Raw genomic sequence first — 14,730 nt, 5'->3', positions numbered from 1 at the left:
CACAATTTCTGTAGGTCCTTTTGGCGTATGTTCTTCATGGTATTTTGTAATTATTCAACCAATCAATTTGAAAAACAACCAAATTTAGTTAATTCATTATAGAATATCATCATTTTGTGTTTTATTTAAAGTGCAAACCATCAATATTTAGTTTGTCTTGTCTGCTCCTAGCTTCGGAATACACTACGTTTCATGCTGGGAAATATGGCTGACTTCAATCCAGAAACTGATGCCATCCCGCCTTCAGAGATGTACATAGTAGATCAATACATGCTACATTTATTGCAAGACTATGGCAGCAAGGTATGGGTAAATTTTATTTAGATGAATACGTGTATGTGCAGTGCTTTTGACTGGGTATAGACTCTAAGGAACATGCTTTAAGTGTATGAGTAAAGAGTATGCATCCAGTAAGCAAATTGTGATCACTAAGGTTTCTTTAATGCAATGTGTACTTCTTTTAGCACACATCAATTTCGGAGAGGAAGGCTTTGTTTTTAACATTCTCAACTTGTTTTTGACATCAACCTGTTTTTCCCATGTACCCCCACCCAAGACCTGAAATTAGAAATCTTTAGAAATAGTTAGGATCTAAACAAACAAAACCAAAAACTTAATCTTAAAACTTAATCTTTAAAACTTAAAACTTATCTGCTGTATTCCAGAATTTAGTAATTTATGTCATTTGGAACCATTCTGCTGAATGGGAAAGTATGGACATAATTTTTGGGGTTGCCCTGCCTCAAATTTGAATAGAAATGATTTATTTTTTCTAACTAATTAATTGAATTAACACTTTTCCCCTCCTACAACCTTTTAAAAAAAAAAAAAAATCTCCCAGACTTCCCTTCACTCATCACAGCTTCACCAAGTTCATCAGGGGTAGTCATTGTATGCTTTGTGATAAAAATCAACACCCTGTTCTCTCTCTTTGCTCCCTCTCCCAGGTTACAGAAGCATACAAAGAATATGACTATAGCAAAGTTGTTCGATTATTGCAAGCATTCTGTTCCAGAAACTTGTCTAACTTTTATTTCAGCATAATCAAAGACAGGTAAGTTCATTACTGCTGCCTGAAAGTCATGGGAAAGGGGGGAAAAACACCAAATTAATCATTTTGAGATGGAGGTAATAACACTTCAAGTAAATGTTGAGTGAATCCAGCTACCTCTGGGAACATTTAACAGTTCTGTGTTGTCCTGTAGCACACTAAAGTCCACAAGTGAAAGCTTAGCTGCTGTCAGCTTTGTCATCTCCGTGTTTCTACGTTCTGTCCACTAGGGGTACTGAGTCATTTTGAAAGGTAATCAAGCATTGTACACGTTTAAAACTACCTTTTAAGGATAGATTCTTGAAATTGTATTTCTACCTAGAAATGTGTACATCTATGTTATTTGTGAGTTTACAGGAAAGGGTTTTTTTTAGCACTTACCTAGGCAACTTGATGTCTTTTACTGATCTTAAAAACTGATGAAAAATCCTAAGGATGTGACCTTAAGCACAGATTTAGTGTGATAGCGTTATAAGTTTTGAAAGGGCTTTATCATAGGGCAAGGATGTTGGGGGTTATACTGATCAGGCATTACACTGATCTGTGATTTCCAGAATGCACCTAAAGGAGCAGGAAAGCCTTAGTACTAAATTTTATAGATAAACTAGAACAAAGGGCTAACAGACCTACAGGCTCACCTCCCATTGAAATAGAAAAGATTATTTTCTATACAAGTGAAGTAAATTAACATGCCGTGTACAAAGTCTCCTTTCCTATGACAAAATGTGGCTGCACATGCAAATACTCTTGTACCTGTATCACTGTGTTTGTCTAGGAAACTGGAAATTAGGAAAAGCTTTCCTTAGGCAAGCTAGGGCAGACTACTATACTTTAAGGGTGCACAATACTACATTCCGTTTAAAGTATAGTTCTTGAGTAACAACAATAACATGGAAATACTAAGATAATACTTAGCAGATTTTATCTCTGTCTTGCAGGCTCTACTGTGAAGAAGAAAAAGATCCTAAACGTCGTTCGTGTCAAACTGTGCTAGCAGAGGCTTTAGACATAGTAGTTCGATCCTTTGCACCAATTCTTCCTCACTTGGCTGAGGAGGTTTTCCAACACATCCCTTACAAGAAAGGTAAAGATGTATAGTTTCTAAGGACTTCTTCTAACATACTATTTAATTGCATAGTTGAAAAGAATGCAAATACAGAGATAAGCCATTCTTTTTCATTCTTTTCATAAACGCTTGAATAGAAGAACACTAAATTAAAATTCCTTTGTTTGCTTTGCTCTCAAGACTCAGAGGGTGTGTTTCGCACTGGCTGGATTAATGCAAGCTCAGGGTGGAAGAAACCTGGGATTGAGGAAGCAATAGAAGGTGCATGTGCAATGAGAGACTCTTTCCTTGGGTCCATCTCTGGCAAGAATGCTTTGGAATATGAAGTCGTCATTGTAATTGAGCCGGGATTGCTATTTGAATTAATGGAGGTAAATTTGCAACTTAGAATTAGTTGTCTGTGCAAAAAATGTTAATTTCTGTAAACTTTCTTCTTCAGTCTGTGGCTTTGTACTCACCATAAAAAATTGCAGAATCATAGCATAGTTAAGGTTGGGACTGCTGGAGATTGTATAGCCCAGCCCCTCTGCTCGAGCAGGGTCAGCTAGAGCAGGTTGCCCAAGAACCCTGTCCATCTGGGTTTTGAATGGTTCCAAGGACAGACTCACATCTTCTTTACACCCTCCTGTCAGATAGTTATATACATCAAGATCTCCTTGAGGCATCTCTTCCAGGCTGAGTCCCAGCTCTCTCAGCCTCTCTTCACATGTGAGATATTCCCTCCAGTCCCTTCACCATCTTTGTGGCCCTTTGTTGGACTCACTCCGTAAGGTCACGTCTCTCTTTAATGAGGTAGGTCAGAACTGGACCCAGCACTGCAGATGTCTTGCCGGGGCTGAGCAGAGAGGAAGTCTCAGACCACTTCCCTTGACCTGCTGGCAGTACAGGCTGTTGTTGGTCTGCGTTGCGAGAGCACATTGCTGGCTCAGGGTCAGCTTGTCCATGGGGATGCTTTCTCTGCCAAGCTGACTGTTGCTGTGTGCTGGTGCTTGGGGTTATTCCTCCCCCAGGGCCACATGTGGCATTTCCCTTCACTGAACTTCAGGACATTTCTGCTAGCTCATTTCTCTATCCTGATGAATTCCCTCTGTTAGTGCAGCCATCTGGTGTGTCTGACACTCCTCTGAGCTTTCTGTCATCTGTGTGCTGAGGGCACGCTCCGCCCCAGCATCTAGTTATTATTGAACATGTTGCACTGTGCTGTATACCACACTGACCCCGGGCAACACTGCTTGAAAAATACCTGTTCTAGTGCTGCTGGCAGTGATCTTCCAAAGTAATCTGCTTTCTTGGTGTGAGGGTCGAAGTAACCTGAACACATTTGAACAGGGAACTTTGAATGCTGCCATTTGTGTGTGTAAGGGGCTGGGGGGGCAAGTAAATTAGACTATTGGTTCAAATCTTCCATGCTGATGAGGAGCCGCCTTCATTATTCTTAGCATTTATTTTAAAGAACGGAGCATCTTAGAGCTTGCAGCGGCAGACCTCACTTTTGATGCTGGATTTAAACAATACGTTCTATATGCATATATTTATACAGGTGCACATGGGTGTGTAAACAAACTTGTGCTCTCGTCCTGACAAGGCTGTGACAACTATTGCAATCACATACATAGTAATTGTGGTTTTGTTTTTTTTGCTTTAACCTCTGGTAGCAGGAGGATGCTGGGGAGCAAACACAGGTTGCAAGTCTGAAAATTAACTCTCTTCCATAGGCATTGCAGGCTGAAGAATCTTCTAGTGTTTCACAGCTCAATGAAATAATGATGGCTTCCCAAACAACCCTGTTGAGCGAGCTACCTAAAGAAATACCTACAGATGCAAACATTATCAAAGGGACCTTTCTGATTAACTTGGAAGGTAAGAGAACTATTCCAGGTATGCTTCTCTGCAGTATCTGGATTTTTTCTGTAGTATTTGATTGTTTACTTCATGTGTAGAACCGAATACTCTTAACTACACCTGCACTTAATGACCTCAGTAATTGTGCTTTCTTTTACAGGTGGTGATATTCGTGAAGAATCTTCATATAAAGTTATAGCCCTACCTACTGCCAAAGCAAAGTGCCCTCGCTGCAGGAGGTACACTTCTGATTCCTCAAGCACTCCTTGCCCACGCTGCCTGAAAGTCCTTGCTGGAAAAGGAAGCACATGAGGATGAAATGCCTTTGTGCAAGCTGCTCCAACATAATAAGTATTGAAGTGTGTAAAAGTGGTGGTTATCTGCAAGGTCTACGTACTAAAGACTACAGAGCCCCATATGCTTAAGCCCCAGCTGGAGCAGAATTATCATGTGCTTTGGGCGGAACCGACCGTATGTGTATATAAACTAATTGTGTATATCAATTTTCAGCTTAATAAAAAAGATGGTTTAAAGTAACTGATTTACTTGTTCTGATTTACTAATCTGTATTCTCTAAGTTCACTTTCATTTAAGTGAAACTCCCCCGTAAGACCTACTGTTTCTTTCTATACTGGCAGCAGGGAATGTTGTGGACCCTCAAAGAAACAGTCCTCCATCCTGGAGCATTTCATTTAGAAAACTAGAAAGAAGAAAAGGTGTTCACCACTACCTACTAAAAAGAAGGAACAAACACAATGAAACCTCAAATTTTATTTAATCAATTTACACAAATCCACAGCAAATTAGACACAAAATAGCACTATATACAGAATATTACTTACAATACATTACAGATTTGACTGGTGTTGGGTGTCAGCTCTGACCAATTTAGTTACAGTAAAATCCTTTACACAGCTGTACCAGGATACAGGAATGTAATGCAACTAAGACACATTTTTGTTTTTCCTCAGGTTTCATGAGGACTGAGTCTCTCACAGATTTGTTTCTGCAGAAGTTTGAAGTGCTGTCAGGAAAGGTGGTACAGTCACTGCCCAATCTTGCATTCTTCCCTTTTTCCCCTACAGCCGTTTTAATTTTACTTCCATGACTGAACTAATCTGAAAGGCAGACCAGTACCAGTCCCTTAGTCTTACTGGAACACTTACTATTCTTTAGTCACTGACTTCCTATGCCAGTGTGGTGTCATAACACTCGGCATCAAAATGCTTCAGGAAGCCTCATCATCTACATTAAAGTGCAGTGATAAAAGGGGATGCTGAACAGATGGAGGAGTCTATATAGAACAAAGCCACCTACAGAACCATTTTTTGGGGGGAATCTAACCCTAAGGTGACAGCAGCACACACTCCAGAAAGGTAAGACCACCTTCCGTCTCTAACAAGGCAGAATATGTTCTTACATATAATGCAAGAAGAGCAGGTTACAAGATGGAGACAGTAATTTCAACTGACTTCAAGACAAAAAACAGCTTACACCACTATTACACCAATCTTTCCTGGCTTTCCTTTAGGTAGAAAATAAACTACTAAATGATGCAAGATAAATTTTTAATACCACTCCAACAGTGAAGATACTCACTATGCGATTCCCTGTAGGTATTATACATAAGGTTTGCTTCTTTTTTGTTTGGTTGTTTTTATTTTTTTTTTAAGGCTAAGGTATTCAGTACTGTAGAGCTTCAGTGAAGTTGGGTCAACTATTTAAGCAATTTTTGACTACAAGTCAACATGTGCAGAGATCTATAGCATACTACATCTTCTATAAGGGTAAGATGGGAACAATCTTACAGTAAGACATTCCTTGACCTACTTAGATTCAGCAGAGCTTAATAATAAAGGAGAGGGTTGTAAATCCAGTTTTAGCTGAAGCCCAACATCCTGGAGACAATGCTGGGAAACTGAAACTGGAGTAAAAGATGGGTCCATCTTTGTGTCTGGAGAAGTGAGTTCTCCCTTCCGAGCTGATTCTGACATGGGATCTTCTCCCTTTGCATAAGGCTCCAGCACGTTTCATTCTACGTCTAGTGCAGTTGTTATTGTCATGTATAACACAGTTACTAGGAATGAGCCCCACACCCGTTCTATCTTCTGAAAAAGCAGTATTGGCTTTACATGATAACTTACAAGACTGAAGTTTTTCCTCAGGTTTAATTCTACAGCTTGTTTCAATAAATCATACATGGAACATTGTAACTGTAGCAGTTACTGCTAGCATGAAATACAGAATTTCACAAGATGTGATTTTGTAAATAGACTAAAACTGCTGTCGAATATACCCAATTTAGACTACAGCAAAAAGCGTTCAAGTCAAATAAATAAAGCATTTCAGATACTGACAAGTACACTGGAAACTAAACATCTTTCTACCAGTGCAGAATTTAAAATACACTCCAATTTAATAAAATTATCTTCCAAAATTCTGGGGTGGGTGACATTGTTCTTTTTGTTGTTTAACAAAAGCCACACAAAAGTTGATTTCTGTAAATTTCAGCCTCATTCTGTAAAATCATGCATTGTAGCACTACACAGTAGAACCGTTCCAACAAAGATGTCATGATGAGATTGCTTCTACGGCCTCTATCAGGTTCAAAGCAAGGCTATACTGCCCGTGATTCTCTGGTAAGTGCTCTATTACTCTGTTAATTAGTTTAGCTGTTGTAGCAATTGGCACTTCTACATTTTGAAGTTCCTGGGGGTCCTATATAAAAAAAAAAAAAAATAAACACAGCATTAGAGTGTTTTTACAGATGATGATCTGCATATATGCCCTGCTGGTCTTGTATAAACCAGATTACTACCTGAGAATTAAGCCGATGCTTTGACCTAGAAGTATAATTTTACTACTGATCATTTTGCCTCTCAGAGCCTTCTTAACTGACTCCTCACGCTGCTAAACAATATTCTCGACCAAATTTATTCATGCAATCTGGAAAACATCACACCTATGATTTGGATAAGCAGAGCCACTGATTTCTGAATATTGCCACTAAAATAGATCGTCAACAGCCTTTTCAAAACAAGCACACATTTTACTACAACTTCAGAAAAAAAGTATTTCAAAGTCCCAGGGGCAATTCTACATCCAACACACTCAGTTCTCTTCAGTGAGTCTTCAAATCGTATTGTCATGCTCTGTAAACCAGCAAGGCTCACTGCATTTATGGAACAGAGTGCCTGTCCTTTGGAAGGAGAAACAGAGAAGTTTAACTGTTGTTGTTACAAAAGTCATTTTCCTATTTCCCTGCCCCATCATGCTCACCCCTCAGAATTTAGTCAAGTTAACGAGTTATTTAGGTATGCCCTAGAAACATTTTCCACAAAAAGTTGAAGTCTGGTATAGTGGATATTTTGACTTCTTAATATCTAGTTTTCGCATGGGCTATTTAACATCCTGACAACTCAATAGAAAGAATCACTCCCAAAAACAAATTAAATACAACCGAGAAGTAGAATTTTGCTGGTTTTATTCTCAAGAACTAACCACAGAATTACAGAATATCCCAAGATGGAAGGGACCCACCCACAAGGATCATTGAGTACAACTCTTGGCTGGGACCACGCAAAAAAACAGACCTGAACATTCCCCAGAGAGCAGAGCTCAGCGCCTGCCCCTCCGCTCCCCTCGTGAGGGAGCTGCAGGCCGCCATGAGGCCTCCCCTCAGCCTGCTCTGTTCTGGGCTGAACAAACCAAGGGACCTCAGCCGCTCCTCATGCATCTTCCTTCCCCTCCTGACCCTTCACCATCTTTGTAGCCCTCCTTTGAGGCTCTCTAATAGTTTTATGTTCTTTTTGTATTGTGGTGCCCAAACCTGCACACAGTACTTGAGGTGAGGCTTAACCAGTGCAAAGTAGAGTGAGGAACCACCAATTACCAGAGCTCCCCTATTTTTGCTAATAGAACTTGAGTTAAAATTGAGCAACTTCCTCCAAAATTTACTTAAAGAAATCAGCTTTACAGTCTGAATCAACTAGCACACAACACTTCACTACTTTGTTTTGAGTTTCTTTATTACTTATTTGCTGACTTCTCTGTTACAAAAAAACAATGCAAGGACATGCTGCTTTCTTTTTCAAGGAACAGAACTAGCACCAGATAAAATGAGAACTAGCTTGTTTCCGTTAGTAAGAAAGGTCGATTCAGATGTAATCTGTGTCTGAATAAACAGAACCTTTTGTAAACCAAACGGTTTTCCTAAATTGAGCTTAACTTACCATAGCTTTAAGCCAAGTACATAGTGTTGGAGGAAGTCTAGCGAGAAGTTCCGCGCTCTCTTTTGTCTGTACATGAAGTAGAGAAAAGGCCAGTCTCTGTCCAGCCAGTATGAGCAGCTGTGATGCAAGCACTTCTTTGTCAGTCACCTGAAGAAAGGCCTGAAAATAGAGAAATACACAGAATTAGATACTATTTGAGCATGACACAGATCACCTATCTGCAGGCTTGAAAAGGTGAACCTAAAGAAGTTTCTAGATACTAGACGGAAAAATGGCTTTGAGGCCGTTTCTTGTGTTACCTGTCACTGTAAAGAAAGCATGTTATTAAACAGCTTCGCAGCAGTAGAAGAGAGAACAAAGGCAGAGAATTACTCTGTACTTTACACAGTGATTAGCATGATTTGGAGGTCTGTTTTACAGTTCAGCAACATATTCCTAGCTTCCTTATAATTCTGTTTGCTTTTCTGCTGAAAAAAGTGACGGATTTTCTGCCCAAGGACTGGTAAACTTCCTAAAATTCTAATCAGAGGATGCAGATGATTGTGTGTTTTCTTCTGTCTAAACTATATATTGATCTCATTCTATTTATAGGCAGTTTTACCTCTCTTGTATGAAGATGAGAGAAAAGATGCCTACGTAGGCAGATTTTCTCAATCCATATGTCAAATTGAAGTAGAACATCCCCAAAGGAAAAAAAAAAAAAAAAGAATCTCATTAATTTCAGAGCTTAATTCCTACACGAGTACGATCTGCAAAGGTTTCAGTTCTACTCTGCTCTTTTACTAAGAGCTCATACTAGGAATTTGCACATTTGTTATCATGATTCTCTCTACTAATTACATGCATGAGAATAGCTCATCAACTCTTCATGGACTTCCACCAGAGGTTCCACCTCAAGATTTTGTCAGTTGTAGAGATTACAAGTGAAGGACAGATTCCTGAAATATCAAATGTAGTATTTTGAATACAAAGAGGTTGTACTAGTTCAGACCAACAGTCTAACTCCCTGTTGGAAGGAAGGCAAACTAAGGAAGATTACTGGTTTAGAGAAAGTACTTCTCCAGCCTCTGACTTTTTCAGTCTGTGGATTTTTTGAGCCTGGCAAGACTTGCCTAACCCTTCCAGGCATCTTCAGTAAGTGAAAATGTAATTAGCAAAGTATCTGACATAATGCTGTATTGATGTAAAATTATTTAAAAAGGTATTATTACCTCTTCACCAAGATGATCCATCCCATAACTATATAGTTCACAGACATAATGTCTTCTGACCACATCCTCACAGATTTGAAGATACTGAGCTAGATCCACAGCCAAAGTTGGCCAATTCCTTGCCTTTTCGAAGGGAAACAATTCCTCTTCTGAGACTTCTTCAGCCTTTTGTGATGAACATAGCTTTTGAACTGCTGCACTCACAACTTTGATCAAGAACTTGAAAGCAAGAGGTAAAAATTACTTCAGTATTATTTGAAATTTTAGAAGTTTAGGAACTTTCAGTACAAAACTTATACCTACCTGTTGCCGTATTGATAACACGCTTTGATCCATATCCCCACTAGGTAACAGCTGAATTGAAGTAAGGTCTTTGAAAAATGCATTCTTGCCCTAAAATTGAGAACCAAATACAATCGTCAGAGATAAAAGTGAAGAAAAGTAATTCACTTGGATCCAATACAAGGAAGCTGAAGTATTTTTTACATTTAAACTGCACTGAATCTTCCATTTCTCTTTGGGAATGAAAATTAGTATTTTAAGTTAAATTACAGAACAAAACAATATTTTGCCCATGCAATCCTTATTCAAGGATTTCCTTTCAAACTTACATAATTTAGTGGGCAGGTGTTTGTACCTGATATGCTACTAGCTGGAGATGAAGTCGATATATATTTCCTATTCCCCAGCTTATTGTTCTAGACTAACACGCTAAGCATGATATGCAGGAAGAAATGCAAACTAGTTAATACAAAAATGCATTTCAATTATTATCAATTGACTCCACTTAAAATTAAAGTGTCCTTGACTACAGATTAATCAAATTTCATGTAAACCGCTGAATGATGGCATATGGCAGCTCTCGTTTCAGCCCACCACCACCTCCAGTGATGACATACTCAATGCCAAGCATCTCTGGCAGTCCTGCTCTGTACTGACACACGGAGTAAGAAAACAAAAAAATGGCTGTTTTGAAAGAAAAATCTTTGTAGAGTTGTTCTTACGTAGTGGGGCCCTTCTCCAAATTGAAAGAACAGCCAGGAGAAATACCCAATGGGATGCAGAAAATTATGTAGAAGTGGATTACTGATACTGGAATGGTGCAAGTGACAAGCATGGAAGTCTAGACAGTGCCTTGCATTATCAGAAATAAGGTAATAAAAGTTTTTTGAAACTTTTAAATACTGCTTTTCAGACTTCACTCAATTTTCCCTAAAGATTTGTTAGGGATTCTCTCTCAAAGCTCACAGGAAAATGGGAACCTTGAGTGTGTGAACCTTCTTTTCTTAGTGGTTTATATGCATCTAAATGACAAGCTGTATTCTCTCCTCAGGAAGCTCAGAATTCTGGAATAATAATCAGCAAAAGTGGATACAACAGCAACACCAACATAACATTTTTGAACTTAAGTATATATGTTTTCTCTGATTTGGCTCTTCTCGAAGCAACTAGAAAAACCTGTCATACAGTGTTCTTACCATGCAGAATTTTCAGGCCAACTAATTGTTAAGGAGATGATTTTCATGCATCTGAGGTCACTACAAATCTTATATTCATAAGACAAAGCACCAAGCTTGTCTGTCAGCTTGAATTCTGGTGACAACTTCATTAACAGCACAGTGGGCTAAATGTCTGTCATAAAAGCATGCATGAACAGTATAAGAAGTGAAAGCTAGCATATATTATAGATACCAAGAGGAAGGATAGTAATAAGTAGGTGTATGCATATCAGCTTTCAGAAGACGTACCTTGCTATCAAACAGTGAGAGAGGCTTTACACTCTTCAGAGAAAACCTCATAATAGCGTACAAGATTGTACATAACACAAACTGGTGTTCAACAAGCGGATAGTGAATGCGTTTCTGCTCAAGTGCTAGTTCTACTATTGATACTGGTCCTTCTACTGACATCCAAGCATCTTCAGTATCTAGGACAGGAGCCTGCATTTCGTCACTACTAACATCAGCCTACCGGAGGAACACACAAATAGTCAGTTGCAAAATATCTCCTATATTAGTCTTCTATGCAAAAACCACAGCTTTAATCACAAGTTCTCTGCTATGAAATTAGGAAGAGAATTTTATATTCTCTAGAAGAGAATATTAACATTTGTCTGAACAACACAGAGACTAGTATAAACATATTATTTAAAAATTGAATTTAATGCATTCCTTACTTTCCACAGATTAAAAACAAACACTTACCTCTAGCAATGTTTGCAGAAGATCTGAACAGCAGCCAAGAAAAGCCGTCATTGCTGTGTCACCCATACCTACATCCTGTTAACAGTATGTTTTGAATTGTTTCAAACGGAATTGAAAGAGGCTGTAATAGTTCTATATGTTTGAGAAGATGGTTGTAGACATAACACATTAAGCTCAGCTTATTAGCCTATTATATTTAAAGCTAAATAAACATTCACCTAAGCACAGAGATTTAGAAACAACAGAAAAAGAGAAAGCTTTCCATTATCTTGAAAAGATTAAATTATCTCAATTTAGCTGTTTACAATACCATATTTCTAAAGATGACTTAGTAGCTCACGTACTAACACCTAACACACGCCATTTTCTGAGCAAATCAGTTGCCTTCCAAGAATTTTAACTAATAATTATGCATGAAAACTAGTATTTTGTCATGTTATATCTCAAGTTTCAAACTTTCACAGCTCCAAAAACAAATCACAAGCTAGTATTCGAATTAAGGTGTGCGTTTTTGTGTGTTTTTTTCCCCCCAGTTAGACAAAAGTAGTATTACTTGCCCGTCTGCATAATCTGTCCTTTGGAGCTTTTCCCACCTGTTTTTAAAAATATATATATTTTAGCACAATGAAATCATTTTTATCATAAGGTATCTGTTATTAGCATTTTCCTAATATAAAAAGATAAACCAGTTCCTTACAGCTACAAAATGCAACACACTGGATTGCAAAAGTAGCTAAAATATTCCCAATGAATTCTGTGATATAGAACTAGAACTAAAACACTGTGATATTATAAAGAAACATTGGGAAACAAGGGAAGAGGAAAGGAAGAGTGAATGCTGCAGAATATTCATTGAGATGGAAAAGGTTTAGTAAACCTTCTCTAAACTTTTCATGCTTTGCTTATGTAAATTCTTCAGAAGAGACACCTCAGACATTCTTGTTTAGGAAAGTTACTACAACGTCACTTGGGTCTAGTTTCTACACACTGAATCACATTCTGCACACAATGAATCACGTACATCAGTGAAAGGTCTCTTCCACAGCAGAAAGAAATAAAAGTAATTATTATATTGTGGTAAAGTCTAAACAACACCTGAAGTGAGATAGCAGGGTCCTGAATCACAGGAACATTTAAACTCTAATTCTACCAAACTGATTCAACATCTGAAGTGAAGACAACTTCTTGGGACTGATTAAGCACCACCTGTTTGGAAACTGTATTTCTCTGGGAGTTGGGGAGAGGTCAGACATGCTTTTACTTAGGTAACACAGACCCTGAGGGCTAATTCACAGCTTTCAAATGTATATAAATAAAAGCTAGCAGTATTTGTTAGGACATGATGTTTGTTTGAGGTAATTGACATTGTGAGCAAAAACAGTTAATAAAAACCCTCATGTCTTCTGTGGATGTTAATGTAGGCAGAAATAATTGCGATGGATGTACATAGATGCTGGAAAAGAGCTCTTGCAGAAGGAATATCTGCTACAACTGTACACAACTTTGTTTGTTGAAAGGAATGAGGAAGATGATACATTCCAATTCTTACACAGCTAAGCAAAAATGCAAAAGCAGAAAATGAGAGGAGCAGAGGAGAAGAAAAAAGATAAGTAAATTACTGTCAGTTTTGGTTTGTTTGTTGTTTTGTTTTTGTTTTGTTTTTTTTTTTTTGGTCGGCTAGCTTTTTGTTTTGTTTTTAAATTACTGTCAACACTTCTCTGTTTTATATCTGGACTTTTATGCTAAAAATCACTTAGCTGCTGCTGAACATCAGGCCAACCAATAGGTAGATTCCCCTTATACAACTTAAACAGAACTATCATTTACTGACAGTTCCTAAACTGCCTTTCAGTCCTTAAGAGAACTGTCTTCCAGTAAACAATTGCATATTATAAGCATGAAGCTTAGCAGGGACAAAAGACTGGTAAAACTAACAGCAAGCAAGCCACATACAAGAATGTGATTTACCAGTGCAGCAAAAGTTAAAGATGCTCACTACCACCCACAAAATGCTCTGCATTTTGCAGAATAAAAGCTCACACACCCAAAACTTAGACACCCAACATTTGGGAATGTTGCTGCATGTAGAAACCTGAAAGTTTCACATCAATAACTTACCAGGAAACAGGCACAGAGAAACACTTATTTTCTGAACTTAAATTTGATGCGCACACGGTTTCAAACTGTTTCACACTTTTTATTTAGCAATTATGAGCTAATGCTGCGTATAAAGCCTCAGTATATCAGCCAGTGTCTGCTACTGCTTAAAGCTACAAGTTGATCAGTCCAAATGACAGATTTAATACTTTGAAGTGTGCATTCCTTCCTCAACTCCCAAAATTAGCTTACATAATAAATCAAACAAACATGAGATTTTTGATATTTAAGTCAAAGATCTTCCAAACACTTTTTGTTTAAAGCCATAGCTTAAAAATACTAGATTTGCTTTCAGTTAATATTAAGAATTCATCCTCAAACCTACAGTCAGAGCGTTGCTCTTACCTTGTCCATTAGATATGTAGCGGAAGAAAGCCTTTTCACTATGAATGTATTCCACATCATCAGAGCAATACCTAGAACAAACACAAACTTGTGAACTCTCTGCGACTAGAAGAGAGATTTCAGGTAATGCAAGTATGAAGCAAAAAGCCATAGGCCAAACTTCCTTTAATAGTGCGAATTTAAAAAAACAACAGATGATGAATGAAACAAGAAGGAATTGTTATCCTCATTGCTTAATGCCTGAACTTCAGATTTCTCAAGGAGAGACTATCTCAGCAATCAAATCCAGTCAGAAGTGCAATGAATCATTCATTAAAACTGTTGTATTTATGCAGACTGGGTTAAACATTGCAGATATGCAGAAACTGAGACTAAGCATGGAGGTACAAGACTAGTGCTTTAGGCATAGAATGCGCCTTATTTGCATATATAATCTACAAAAAAAAAGGGAACTCATCACATTCACTTAAACAGAGTATTAAGAAATGCATGAACTCTGATTGCAAGAACCATGTGCCACTATTTTAAATGAAAATAACAAATATGTTTCAAAGCAATTTTTAGTTTTTAGTTGCACGTCGACTTTATCTAATCAACGTATTTCCATGTTTCTGATGGAAAC

At 38.0% G+C, this 14,730-nt stretch overlaps 2 protein-coding genes across 5 annotated transcripts in view; one reads left to right on the top strand and one right to left on the bottom strand.

The window, feature by feature from the left end:
• IARS2 (isoleucyl-tRNA synthetase 2, mitochondrial) overlaps positions 1 to 4,493 on the top strand; it is a 28,844-nt gene extending 24,351 nt beyond the window's left edge. The window contains exons 18-23 of the mRNA XM_040552046.1: positions 172 to 303; positions 948 to 1,054; positions 1,990 to 2,135; positions 2,298 to 2,488; positions 3,833 to 3,977; positions 4,120 to 4,493. Coding sequence (XP_040407980.1) covers positions 172 to 303; positions 948 to 1,054; positions 1,990 to 2,135; positions 2,298 to 2,488; positions 3,833 to 3,977; positions 4,120 to 4,271 — 873 coding nt within the window. The 3' untranslated portion in view covers positions 4,272 to 4,493. The remainder of the gene's footprint in view (positions 1 to 171; positions 304 to 947; positions 1,055 to 1,989; positions 2,136 to 2,297; positions 2,489 to 3,832; positions 3,978 to 4,119) is intronic.
• A 222-nt stretch (positions 4,494 to 4,715) lies between these two features.
• RAB3GAP2 (RAB3 GTPase activating non-catalytic protein subunit 2) overlaps positions 4,716 to 14,730 on the bottom strand; it is a 51,429-nt gene continuing 41,414 nt past the window's right edge. For all 4 annotated transcript variants that reach the window (XM_040551114.1, XM_040551115.1, XM_040551117.1 and 1 more), the window contains exons 28-35: positions 14,109 to 14,179; positions 12,164 to 12,199; positions 11,607 to 11,681; positions 11,151 to 11,369; positions 9,706 to 9,795; positions 9,403 to 9,621; positions 8,192 to 8,350; positions 4,716 to 6,677 (exon numbers count right to left, since the gene is read on the bottom strand). In XM_040551114.1, coding sequence (XP_040407048.1) covers positions 6,531 to 6,677; positions 8,192 to 8,350; positions 9,403 to 9,621; positions 9,706 to 9,795; positions 11,151 to 11,369; positions 11,607 to 11,681; positions 12,164 to 12,199; positions 14,109 to 14,179 — 1,016 coding nt within the window. In that variant the 3' untranslated portion in view covers positions 4,716 to 6,530. The remainder of the gene's footprint in view (positions 6,678 to 8,191; positions 8,351 to 9,402; positions 9,622 to 9,705; positions 9,796 to 11,150; positions 11,370 to 11,606; positions 11,682 to 12,163; positions 12,200 to 14,108; positions 14,180 to 14,730) is intronic.

Source organism: Cygnus olor, chromosome 3, assembly GCF_009769625.2.
Source record: "Cygnus olor isolate bCygOlo1 chromosome 3, bCygOlo1.pri.v2, whole genome shotgun sequence".
NCBI lineage: Eukaryota > Metazoa > Chordata > Aves > Anseriformes > Anatidae > Cygnus > Cygnus olor.
The sequence above is the reverse complement of the archived record's forward strand: the minus strand, read 5'-3'. Positions and strand labels throughout refer to the sequence as shown.